This window comes from Triturus cristatus, chromosome 10 (genome assembly GCF_964204655.1).
Source record: "Triturus cristatus chromosome 10, aTriCri1.1, whole genome shotgun sequence".
NCBI lineage: Eukaryota > Metazoa > Chordata > Amphibia > Caudata > Salamandridae > Triturus > Triturus cristatus.
Genome location: NC_140593.1, coordinates 1,159,064,061 through 1,159,077,955, shown reverse-complemented (window position 1 = coordinate 1,159,077,955; position 13,895 = coordinate 1,159,064,061). Strand labels below are relative to the sequence as shown.

The window sequence follows — 13,895 nt, the reverse complement described above, 5'->3', positions numbered from 1 at the left end:
GGAATTAAAGTTCAACTTTGTAAAACTAAATAAACATAGATTCTTTCAGTCAGATGACTTAGGAGTGTTTACTGATCCCTTCAACCTTCTTCAAAGGGGTTCATCTGTTGAGCACAACTAAATCACTTGCCATCAATACACTCCAAACAACTTTGCACAAGACTCATGACCCTTCTACTTTTTCAAAGCAATCCATCTTGTCCACAATGCATGAGCTCTGACCTCATATTGCCTCCATCAGATGCACAATACACTGCACACAGTCCAGCTTCACTACAATGACCAGTTTAGCAGTCACCTCTGCAAACTGCACCATTCTTATTTTCCAAAGCCTTGCTTTAGTTTTATGTACTATCATTAGCTTCCCCTAAGCAGACTTTAGACTAAATAAAGCACAACTTCAAAGTCCACTCTCTTCCGTGAGTTGCACCATCAGATTATCTAAGATGTAAAGCTTATCATTTCTAATGTGTATGCAAATCCCCCCATTACATATCATCAAACAATTTTCAATTCAGTACAAGGAGTAAGAAATGAGAAAAATGTCAACTGTTTATTCAAGTTATTTTTGTAAATGCTGCAAGAGCTACTACAAGTAATCACAAACCATAATGAACAGTTTCCCATAAAAACGTAGATCAAGAAGCTAGTTGTATTCAAAAGTGTAATGCACAAAATGAACCTATCACCCTATTTAGACAAAACAAAGTTCTGCCACTTACAAAGTAATGAACACCATCTATGTACATCATCAATCATCATTGTGGATCATGGTTGTAAAGTCACTGACTAGCTGGCACATCAGTTCTAAAGGGGCATCATGTTAAAGATCCAGAGGAGCAAAGAAATCTGACAAAGAAACTGTAAAGAGAAACTGTGCTGCAGGGAACGGTGAGGCCGACGGTGGAAGGTTTAGAGTTACTGAGGGCAAAAGTAGGTTAGGAAAGATCATGAAAGTCCAGACGAAGATGTTCTTGCTGAAGATTTTTTGAAACAACATCAGGGTCAAGAATATCGACCCGTTCATATCGACTCCACAGTATCAGCCACCAACATGTCGTCGAAGTAAGCAAACATAAGTATGTATTGATTTACTATTCTCAACTTGGCATCTAATTACCTTGGTAATCTGTTATTTATCATGTAGTTAATAGAAGCACAGGTCGATATTAGAACATTGACAATATGGAGGGAAACTCTTGCTAACTGACTCAGCTGGGGACAAAGAGGAGGCTGTTCAAGTGGTCTACCTACTAATGGACGAAGGAGCCCAAGGCACATCATTTTCAGTCCTGGAAATGCTGAGTACGAAACCACTTGCATCAATGGCAAAACATACCTACATAGCAATAGTAATAAAAAAGCATTCACTGAGCCGAGATCTAACAAAAAGCTAACCAGGCTGGCACATCAAAATTGAAGTCTCCCATTATTCTAGCTCAGGTAGTTAAGCTGTCAATTCCTGCAGACTAAATGTAAAGGAATTTAGGGGCAGATTTATGTTTCCTGGCGCATCCCTGCAAATCAGCAGGGATGCGCCAGGAAAGATGCGTCACGCAAGTTTACCCTTGCGCCACCACAGATGCGCCGCATTTACAATGCAGCGCATCGTGGCGCAAGTATAAACAGATGCGTGACGCATCTGATGGCGTAAGGGCGGCGCATTGCTGGAGTCGTGTCACAAGCACGACTCAACTCCAGCAATGTTTAGGGGCTGCCCATACCTTACATGCTGCGTCATGCCTTACGCCTGCTTCAAGCAGGCGCTAGGTTTTGACGCAGCAGCGTCGGAAAAGTGACTGAGTGAAATCTTGTAGATTTCACTGCGTCACTTTTCCGAGGCTTTTTCCGCTGGAACGCCCACCCTGCATACATTAAACCTGACGCAGGTTTAATGTGGTGCAGGGCTTTACACCGTGACGCATCTCCATAGATGCGTCACGATGTAAATTAGGCGCAACGTGGCGCAGGGTTTACGCCGCCGCTGCGTCACAAAAGTGACGCAACGGCGGCGTAAAAGTGGCGCAAGTCTAACATAAATCTGCCCCATTGAATCTGATTCCAGAGCTCAGGTCACCAAGTGTGCAGTGAAATCTCATTCAGCAGTGTAGAATGAGGTTGCGTAGAGGGGAGGCTCAAGTCTTTCAAGTCGAGTCAAATCCACAGCCGTCTTAAACAAAAAATGTGTATATTTCAGTGGTTGAACAAAAAGGCTAAGGGAAAAGTTAAAAGAAGTAGTAGTGCGATGAACGAGAATATATGGTATATCATGTATTTGTGATTTACTACAATGTTAAGGATCTTTGGCATTGTGTAAGCCTTGTAATTGCCTGACCATCATCTGCAATTGGAAATTTGGAGAGTATATTCTAGGGAGAAGGGGTCGACATGTGCCTACCTGCTATCCTGTGAGTAGCGATGTGTGGAGAACCCCAGCGGGTATCAAGGTTCAAGTTGGATAAAAGAAATATAAAAAGGAAATTTGAAAGACTTATAATAAATCTCCGTTTAACCAGTGGAAAGGAAGGGAACGGACAATAAAATATATGTATATAGATGATTAAAGTTAAGCTTATTCAATGATTATCAATGAATACACATATAACAAAAGAGAGAAAAAAGCTGCTGCTGGAGACTAATCTCACCACTGTGAATAAAGATCTGCTATGAAGATACTTAGGATCATTGCAATGTGTACCAGTCTCTGATGGCCTGCATTGCTCACAACTTGTGATCTAATTAGTTCCTTCTACTCAGTTTTCAAATATCTTCATCCATTCCATAGCTCTTTATAGTCACCTTTTTACTTATCTCATCTAATATGTACTTTGCATGTTTCGTTTTTTTTTTTTACCAGAAATGAATTCATATATTATTGGGAGTTCATCACTGCTTCAGTATTAATGACAATCTCAGCCCACAGCATTTGATATCTTAATAAAGGTATTTCACAATATTTGACCATGCTACATCTCCACTAGTCTAAAGTATCTGTTCAGACTTCTCTTTGCTGGAATGCAGTGTCAATCCACTTGGTGACATTGCCAGTGCCTTAAATGAACAGGCATGTCACTCACTGAGTGCCTGAACATCTTTAATTTAAAAGGGAAGGTACTGGCACTTCTCAGTAGCGGTACAATACTGTTAAGTGGAGAGTACCAACACTTCTGAGTAACTAACAGGCACTCAGGGGCAGGGAGCACTGATGTTTCAGTATTTCCATTTCAAGAAATGGATTTTAATATGATGAGTTGGAATTGAGGTTGCAAATAAAGGGAGTTAAGATAATAAAGCAAGTGAATGGATGAGTTTTTCACCAACAAATCCACTGCAATTCAGCACAATATAAATTCCCAGAAGCTCAGCTTTTTCTTTCCAGAAACTGTTTGTAAACAGGGACACCACTAGAGAACCTTTAGGTCAAATTAAAATTATATTCCCATGTTTGAGGTGGCTTTAGTTGCATGTGATTAAAGTAGGGTGGAGCATTCTACCTCATTCCAGATTTTCTGATGAGTGTGTCATCTGCGAAGACATGCTATGGTCTATGCTATTCTGTTGTCTTCAGCTCTGAAGTGGCTGAGGTTGAGAGCAAGGTTCCTACTGGCCGCCAGGTGCAGACACCATTCTCATTTGGTGCACACATTTGATCCTTGTTTTCTTGGCCACTGTACTCAGGATACATCTTCCATGAGTGATATCCATTGAATTCGCAGTAACTACTTGTAACCTGCCCGCACTCGTATGGATCGCAGATCTAAAATAATGAAAAGGGAAAGCACAGTCATTTAGAAACCGAGTTAACATGAAAACTACATGCACACTTTACAGTGAAATCTACAAAAATAACACTTCTGATTACAAGTATTTTAAAAAATGTTTTAATATGACTCAAAGAATCTGGGGCCAGATGTATTAACATATGATTTGCAAAAAGTGTTTTTTGCAAATCCAGTGATGGGCAGTTTTTTCCTATTATAAAGTTAACTTTTTTTCTATTCATTCTTTTCATTTTAACGTTTTATTTTGGTCCTCAGATAAATCAGATTATAAAGTTCAGGAATCAGATTATGAAGTACAGGGCCTTCAATGTGTCATTCTTTTTCTACATCAGCATAGGGATCTATTATAATTCAACCTGCTTTAGTAGCTGCGATACAGAGTGGCTGGACTTAACATTACCAGGCCAAATCCAGCTATTATGAGTTGTTTTGCCTGAAAAGGATAATAACATCCCGCCCAGTTTTATTGGATCAACTCAGAAGAGGATCATTATTCAGGGATGAATATGATCTCTATCTTTTTTTGCTTTGAGGAGAGGCCATTGGTAGACAGGGGACCATTCCATGCTCTCCAGGCAATAGAGGTCTTTGGACAGGGCCCATGCAGCATTTGCCCTCACATCCCGAACCCTATGGAAAACTTTGGTTTTACTGGGTACTGTTCCACACTCAGTAAATCCAAGTGTTCCCAGGATCTTGACCAATGGGACAGATATGATCGCCTGAAATAATATCCTTCCACCGGGATACCGCTCCAGTGCAGTTCTAATAAAGCCCAATGAGGAAATATCATTGGCAAGGTGAACTAAATTCAAACAGACCATATAGTTATCGTCAAAACAGGAGATTATTCTAAAGTCTGTGCTCCAAAGTGCAAAAGTTTTTAAGTCTTTCAGTTTTTAACACAATACCCAGAACCACTGATCCTCATCTCACAGGAGTTTCTTTCCTACGATGATTTGCTTGATGTAGTTTAGCAAAAGTCACACTGCACATGAAGTAATCCAAGCAGATAAAGATTTGGAGGTTAAGCATATAAAGTACATATGAAAAATAAGACCTTTGAAGGAATAATAATAATAATATTGACTTAGCACTTATTAAAAAATAGAATAATACATTTGGGTGCCGATTACGATCCTGTAAAAACCGGGTACGAACCGTCGGACGGAGCATATTCTCCGTCCGACGCGTACCCGGTCGTAACAATATACAAACATGGAAGTACGATTCGCACGGAAATACAATTTCCGTACGAATCGTACAAAACCCCGACCGACAAAAATAAACATACAAATGTGATCCGGGAAAGCGCCGACGTGACGTCGGGACGCACGTAGCCTGCCATTCACGAACCAGGAAGTACGATTCGCACCGACGTCATCCCGCACGGAGAATATTTTCCGGCAGCCAAAAACTGCCGGGAAATCAGGAAGACGCGAACAAGGAGTACCTGTATGCGACGGACAGACATGGACCCGAACCTACGTGTCATCCCGGCCCTCATAGCAGTCGACCTCCTCTACAGGTTACGACGCAGACGCCGCAGAAGGTCAGAACAACAAAGGGAGGGGGGAAAGGGGGGGGGGGCAGGAGCAGGGGCAGGCCACAAAACCCCCACCAAAGTCACACAGCACACATGTCCTGGACATACCTGACCCCCAGGCCCTGGTCACTATGAGGGGGTGGGGGCGTGTCCAGCGAAGCCAGCGTCCGCTACAACGGAAATGGTTGACGACGCGAACCAGCAACACAACAATACAGGTACGTCCCGTACCCACGCCTTAAGAGCACGGGTACGAGTCGTACCACGCCCACACCTACGTCACCCCAACAATGGCGGGACGGCTGTAACCACGTGGCAAAGGCCTGGGTACGGCCCGCACAAGCATTCCACAGCGTGGGTACGGATATGTACGGACCGTATCCCCACCCCCGTATGCATGGAGCGTACCCCCATGCCAACAGTGTATGTACGACCCGTACCCCCACCCCGTATACATGACACGTACCCCCACCCCAACCGTGTATGTACGACCCGTACCCTCACCCGCGTATGTATGGAGCGTACCCCCACCGTGTATGTACGACCCGTACCCCCACCCCGTATGCATGGAGCGTACCCCCACCCCAACCGTGTATGTATGACCCATACCCTCACCTGCGTGTGTATGTATGACCCGTACCCTCACCTGCGTATGTATGGAGCGTACCCCCACCCCAACAGTGTATGTACGGACCGTACCCCCACCCGCGTATGTATGGAGCATACCCCCACCCCAACAGTGTATGTACGACCCGTACCCCCACCCGCGTATGTATGGAGCGTACCCCCACCCCGTATGCATGGAGCGTACCCCCACCCCAACCGTGTATGTACGACCCATACCCCCACACCGTATGCATGGAGCGTACCCCCACCCCAACCATGTATGTACGACCCATACCCTCACCTGCGTATGTATGGAGCGTACCCCCACCCCAACAGTGTATGTACGACCCGTACCCCCACCCCAACAGTGTATGTACGACCCGTACCCTCACCCGCGTATGTATGGAGCGTACCCCCACCCCAACCGTGTATGTACGACCCGTACCCCCACCCGCGTATGCATGGAGCGTACCCCCATATGTATAGACTGACCGCTGCGCGAACGCTACGCTCTGCTTTTAAAATTACTGATGCTGCTAGAATTAATGTGTGTAAAGTGTATTTTAAACTGTCTTTTTTTGAATTGTCATTGAATCCCTCTGCCTGCTCACCCCATTGCCTGCATTTAAAAATTAATAACACCACTCACCATTTGGGTGTTTGATTCGTTTGCTCCCCTTCACGATCTCGATCCCGATCGCCATTTTGGGAGTAGGGCTGAGACGCCCAAGACGTTCCGGGGCTGCGCTCTAGTTGATACGAGCACCGCCTGGCAAACGGTATTTAGGGGCCAGTTGGTCTGCAGGCGGTCAATAGACTGACCGCTGCGCGAACGCTACGCTGTGCTTTTAAAATTACTGATGCTGCTAGAATTAATGTGTGTAAAGTGTATTTTAAACTGTCTTTTTTTGAATTGTCATTGAATCCCTCTGCCTGCTCACCCCACTGACCGCATTGCCTGCATTTAAAAATTAATAACACCACTCACCATTTGGGTGTTTGCTTCGTTTGCTCCCCTTCACGATCTCGATCCCGATCGCCATTTTGGGAGTAGGGCTGAGACGCCCAAGACGTTCCGGGGCTGCGCTCTAGTTGATACGAGCACCGCCCACCACACGCTACTTAACGGCCATTATGGTCGCGCGCAGCGCACGCGCGCAGCGTCGCGCCGGAGGTGCGCCAGAGGTAAGCCCGTTTGCGCCCGTTCGCGCACGGAACGCGACATCGCGCGAACCGCTGCCCCTGTGCCCATGGGTGTGGTAAGCTATTCCCGTGAGGAACTCCTAAGTCTACAACCCAGCGCTACGACTTTACCCTCACCTGGGCTACACAACATTAGTAGATGCCCAGAAACATTGTCATGTGGCCTACTAAATGTCAGATCACTGTGCAAACACCATGAGGAAATTGTGCTTCTCATTGAGTCAGAACATATTGACATACTCTTTATGACTGAGACATGGACCAGAGCTGATAGCTCAGTGGATCTGGGCCTAGCCTGCCCTTCAGGATATAAAATCAAACACAAACCCCGGGTGGGAGCCAGGGGAGGTGGAGTTGGCATTATCTTTAGAGACACTTTATGTCTCTCTCAGATTGACGTCAAGGCCATCTCGGGGCATGAACTACTGGGTTTTTCCCTAAACAGTCCAGGAGGAGCTTTATATTCTGGATTGCTGTGCTATAGACCCCCGGCTGGCTCCTTATCAGAGGTAACAGAGCTCATTGACCTGATCTATGACCTATCCAACTCCCATAACAGACTCTTGGTATTGGGAGACTTCAACCTATGGCCAGATGGTCCAATGGATTCTGCTTTTAAAGATTTGGAGCAGGCCTGTAGTAATGTACAGCTGAAACAGCTAGTTACCCTGCCAACTCACTCAAAAGGTCATACTTTAGATATGATTTTTGCGGATACAGAGAATGTAGGTCTTCGGAAAATCCTATCCCAATGCTGGACAGATCACGCATCGGTTCACTTTACCCTTTCTCTTTCCGCCGACTCCATGAAGAAAGGTAGCCTAGGCACTACTAGGGTGGGTAGACAGTGGTCCAAGCTTGTGAAGCAGTCCCCCCTGCCGGCCTTGCTGCCGTCGGGCTTCTTGTTAGGAGACAACGTGGACGCTAGCTATGAGATGCTTAGCCAGCAAATTGTGGCTTCACTAGACTCACTAGCTCCTTTTCGCAAAATCAGAGATAGACCCACTCGTGCAATGCCTTGGTTCTCAGAGGAACTGCTCCAATCTAAACTCCAGTGCAAGAGGACGGAGCGTGCTTGGAGGAAACAGTACCGGGATTCAGACAGAGCTTGCTATAAGCGAACTTTGGCAACTTATAAAGCACAGATCAGACGTGCCAAAGCTAAATTCCTAGAGGACTCCCTATTGTCGGCAGCAAATAAATCCCAGACGCTGTTCAAAATTGTTAAAGATCTCTCACACCCTACCTGTGTCGCTAATGTTGTCCCTGCATCTCAATTTTTATGCGACTCATTGGCACAGGCTTTTGAGCAGAAGATTGCTACCATCCTAAGCAATCTTGATACTTTATCAAGCTCTGGCACTCAGCCTTTGCTCACCTCTACCTTGACATCGGATAGGGAGGGTGATGCTGGCTCAGCACGCCTTAATTGTTTCCCGGTACCATGCTTTGAGGAATTTAGTGCTCTGGCCGCCAGCGTCTCTTCTGGCTCTCCCCTTGATCCACTTCCTCATAAATTTTGGAAGCTATTCCGGACAGAACTCTTCTTGCCATTATTCGCGACCTGCTGCCAATCCCTCAGGTCTGCGCGACTACCGGATTGCTGGAAGTTGGCAGTGGTGTCTCCTCTCCTCAAAAAGGAAACCTTGGATCCTTCCTGCCCTGCCAATTATAGGCCCATTTCCCTTCTCCCCTTTCCAATCAAAATCTTGGAGAAATGGGCCACAAAACATCTTTCCTGCTTTCTGGAGAGTAACGCCTATCTGGATGTGGCTCAATTTGGATTTAGACCAGCCCATGGGACAGAGTCAGCATTAGTGACCGTGCTCGATGACCTCAGGACGCGTGCCGACCAAGGTCGGGCAGCCTTTTTAGTGCTGCTAGATATGTCGGCCGCGTTCGATACGGTCAGCCATGTGATCTTACTCAGGAGGCTGGAGGAAGTGGGGGTGACTGGCTTGGCCCTGGACTGGCTGACGTCTTATCTGGATAATAGACACCAGGTAGTGGCCCTTCCTCCGTTCAAATCAGCCATCAGAAGCGTTGGTCAGGGGGTGCCTCAAGGGTCAGCCATTAGCCCTATCCTTTTTAATCTTTACCTCCGCCCCCTGATTAAGCTGATAAAATCTTTCGGCATTGCAGTTACTAACTATGCGGACGACACCGAACTTATCTTCTCGTTTGAGGGTAAGGAGGCGGTGTCACAAGAGACCTTCCATCGCTGCATGACCTCTACGGCAGACTGGCTGTGCCACAACTCTCTGCAATTTAATAGCTCAAAAACTGAGGTCCTATACTGCCCATCTGGCAGCACCCCGAGGCCTTTTCCATCGAACTTCTGGCCTTCATCCTTCCAGGGCACCAGTTTACCAACGAATTGTGTGCGGAACTTGGGAGTCTATTTTGGCTCCAACCTTCAACTGGATGTTTCTGTTAATAAAACAGTGGCCACATGCATGGCCTTGCTTCGCACGTTAAGGAAAATCTTGCCTTTTCTCCCAGCGCAGGCAAGACCAGAGGTAGTGCGGAGTACCATCCTAAGTAGACTTGACTACTGTAACGCACTACTTCTGGGAGCCCCGGTGACCCTGGTGGGTAAACTTCAACGCGTGCAGAATCTGGCGGCTAAACTGGCTCTGTCACGCCAGCGCGCGGACTCCTCCACTACTGCGCTCAGGGACCTCCATTGGTTACCTGTCCCTCAGCGGATTGAATTTAAAGCCCTCTGCTTGGTGTTTAAAGCTCTTCATGAACAAGGCCCTTTTCCCTTACAGAAAATGTTCTCGTGGTATGTCCCGCGTAGGTCTCTCCGCTCCGCCACGGCATGTTTGGTTGTAGTTCCAAAAATCTTAAGGACTCGTTTGGGAGGCAGGTCCTTTCGATTCACAGCAGCAACGCTGTGGAACTCTCAGCCGTTTGCACTGAGGAGTACGGGCGATTTCCCCTCCTTCAAAAAAGCCCTGAAAACTCACCTTTTCCCAAGAGCGGCGTAATTTTTCTTATACAGTGGATCGTTTCTTTTCATGCAGGCTTCTTTCTCCATCAGTCTAAGCGCCAGGATGCCCTTTGGGTGACAGTCATTGCGCTATACAAGTATATCTATACATACATACATACATACATGTACGACCCATACCCTCACCTGCGTATGTATGGAGCGTACCCCCACCCCAACAGTGTATGTACGACCCGTACCCCCACCCCAACAGTGTATGTACGACCCGTACCCTCACCCGCGTATGTATGGAGCGTACCCCCACCCCAACCGTGTATGTACGACCCGTACCCCCACCCGCGTATGCATGGAGCGTACCCCCACCCCAACAGTGCATGTACGACCTGTACCCTCACCTGCGTATGTATGGAGCGTACCCCCACCCCAACAGTGTATGTACGACCCATACCCCCACCCCAACAGTGTATGTATGACCCGTACCCTCACCCGCGTATGTATGGAGCGTACCCCCACCCCAACCGTGTATGTACGACCCGTACCCCCACCCGCGTATGTATGGAGCGTACCCCCACCCCAACAGTGCATGTACAACCCGTACCCTCTCCTGCGTACGTATGGAGCGTACCCCCACCCCAACAGTGTATGTACGACCCGTACCCCCACCCCAACAGTGTATGTACAACCCGTACCCTCACCCACGTATGTATGGAGCGTACCCCCACCCCAACTGTGTATGTACGACCCGTACCCCCACCCGCGTACATATGGAGCGAACCCACACCCGTGTATGTTCTAAGCGTAGATATGCTGAAATAGGAGGGTTGGGTGCAGAGTCCTCCCAGCAATGCCCAGTCATAAGAGGGGTGTGTGCAGAGTCCCCCCAGCAGTGCCCAGACACAGGAGGGGTGGGTGCAGAGTCCTCCCAGCAGTGCCCAGACACAGGAGGGGTGGGTGCAGAGTCCTCTCAGCAGTGCCCAAACACAGTAAGGGTGGGTGCCTATCACTCCCAGCAGTGCCCAGACACAGGAGGGGTGGGTACAGAGTCCTCCCAGCAGTGGCCAGACACAGGAGGGGTGGGTGCAGAGTCCTCCCAGCAGTGCCCAAACACAGGAAGGGTGGGTGCAGAGTCCTCCCAGCAGTGCCCAGACACAGGAGGGGTGGGTGCCTATCACTCCCAGCAGTGCCCAGACACAGGAGGGGTGGGTGCAGAGTCCTCCCAGCAGTGCCCAGACACAGGAGGGGTGGGTGCAGAGTCCTCCCAGCAGTGCCCAGACACAGGAAGGGTGGGTGCAGAGTCCTCCCAGCAGTGCCCAGACACAGGAGGGGTGTGTGCAGAGTCCTCCCAGCAGTGCCCAGACACAGGAGGGGTGGGTGAAGAGTCCTCACAGCAGTGCCCAGACACAGGAGGGGTGGGTGCAGAGTCCTCCCAGCAGTGCCCAAACACAGGAACGGTGGGTGCAGAGTCCTCCCAGCAGTGCCCAGACACAGGAGGGGTGTGTGCAGAGTCCTCCCAGCAGTGCCCAGACACAGGAGGGGTGTGTGCAGAGTCCTCCCAGCAGTGACCAGGCATAGGAGGGGTGGGTGCCTATCACTCCCAGCAGTGCCCAGACACAGGAGGGGTTGGTGCAGAGTCCTCCCAGCAGTGCCCAGACACAGGAGGGGTGGGTGCAGAGTCCTCCCAGCAGTGCCCAGACACAGGAGGGGTGTGTGCAGAGTCCTCCCAGCAGTGCCCCGACACAGGAGGGGTGGGTGCCTAACACTCACAGCAGTGCCCCTGCAAAGAAAAGGGTGGAGTACCCACAGATCCAATGCCCACAAATGTCAGTCAGGTGCACAAAGATCCTGCAGTACATGTACCACATGTGTGCGAGGCTGGGAGTATACACATGCATAGCGCCGAAAAGAAAACATGTCCACATGAAGTCATGACAACAGTCTACATACACAAGTACAGTGACCACCAAGGACGCCACGAATGATGCAGGTGGAGACATCGCTCAGCATGCATGGCCCAAGTCTAACGAGTCCGTCACACACCCAGCCAATGTAGACACAGCTCAGCACCACATATTGGAAAGACCCTGCAGGGAAGATGTCAGGTTACACAGAGGAAGGAACACACCTTGAGACGATGTCACCATGCAGTAACTGCTTACATGAACAAAGTTATGTAGCCAACAGCTTGTGATGGCACACAGATACCAGGATCCACCCTATGACCAGCACAAGACTACAATTCCCACACACCCAACACATTATCACCACCCAAAATAATGGGGCAGGTCCACCAACAGCAATACCAGACAGACAGTAGTGTACTAAGGAAAAAGAAATTGCTTTATTCAGCATCCAAAAATGTGTTTGTCCCTTGAAAGTTCAAAATGTACAATGCCCATAGGGCAATCAAAAGTTCTAATCCAGGTGGGGGACACAGTGGGACGCATGTCCCCTAGCTTGCCTGTACAGTCAGACTCCATCGTCTTCCAGAGGGGGGAGGGCATCATGTGGGGGGAAGGACCAGGCACCGCAGGGACATGAGGGCAAAGGGTAGGTGTCGTGGGTGCAGGGATGGAGGACTCCACCACAGGCGGTGGGGCAGGGCCAAAGGCGGAGGCCAGGATGGCGCTGCACACCTTAGCAAGGTCCTCCAGCGACTCCCCTGCACCCGAAGGAACCACAGGCCCCAAGGAGGGGGGGGTCAGAGGGATGGGTCGCAGCGCCACTGGGGGAGGGTGTGGACAGGGGGGGGGACTCAACCACCCTGACCGGGGACTCCCTTGACTGCTTGCGGGGTGGTGTCACTGTGGGGCTCAGGGACAGAGCGGCCATGAAGGAGTCTTTGCCGGATATGTGGCCAGGAGAGATGAGGGGAGGGGATTTGGAGGGAGTGGATTTGGTGGAATGCGGACTCCCACTCTGGCTGCATGTCTTACGTTTGCCCCTTGACCCAGTGGGTGTGCCTACTTCACCCTGTGTGTGCGTGCCAGGAGGTGTGTGTTGGACCTTCCCTGCTGGTGTGGTGCCTGTGTCTGTTGTGGTGGGTGCATGCTGACGTCTGGGTGTACGTGGGACAGGCAAGGGAGTGGGAAGTGTGGATGGGTCAGGGGTAGGGGGTTGGACAAAGCGCTGCAGGAGACCCACTGCTGCAGTCAGTGTCGAGTCAATGGACCTCAGCAAGTTGCGTTGGTCAGCCTGCTATAAGAAAATGCCCTCAAAGTATGCCTCCATGTTGGTCAGCACTTGGCTGTGGCCATGGAGGACATTAAGCATCGCAGCCTGACCAACCTGCAACTGCCGCTGGATGTCCACAGACTCGGCATTGGCGGCAGCAGTGGAGACAGGGGGTCCGGTGCCTGGCAGGAAGGAGACATGAGGTGACTGGGCACGCTGGGAAGGGACAACAGCAAGTGGGAGGCGGCTGATGGCAATGGAGGGGGCGGGTAGAGATGTTGTGCCGCTGTCAGCTGCTGGTGCAGCCTCCGCCCACTCGGAGAGATCATCCTCGGACCCGTCAGCCTCATAATCTGTGGTGGCACTGGACAGGTCCTCGGCCTCACTCTCCTCCGCCTCAGTTCCACTCGATGCGCCAGGCACGATGTCACCGCTGGCACTGGTGCTCGGTCCCTCCGCTCCATCTGTGCTGATGTCTCCCTCCGTGTCCCCCGACGATGCTGTGGGCAAGGTGAAGAGACAGCAATTAATCATACACCTGTATACATATGTCACATGAGTCCAATCTACATAGGTTACAGTGCATAGCCTGAAAAGAAAGATGAGTAACATCTACAAAACAAGGTACATA

At 49.4% G+C, this 13,895-nt stretch overlaps 1 protein-coding gene across 1 annotated transcript in view; it reads right to left on the bottom strand.

Annotated features, from left to right (window-relative positions):
- Window positions 1-534: 534 nt before the first annotated feature.
- The window catches only part of LOC146796818 (metalloproteinase inhibitor 1-like), a 173,443-nt gene continuing 160,082 nt past the window's right edge, over window positions 535-13,895 (bottom strand). Inside the window, exon 6 of the mRNA XM_085629543.1 lies at window positions 535-3,757. Within this exon, the coding sequence (XP_085485669.1) occupies window positions 3,551-3,757 (207 nt within the window). The 3' untranslated portion in view covers window positions 535-3,550. The remainder of the gene's footprint in view (window positions 3,758-13,895) is intronic.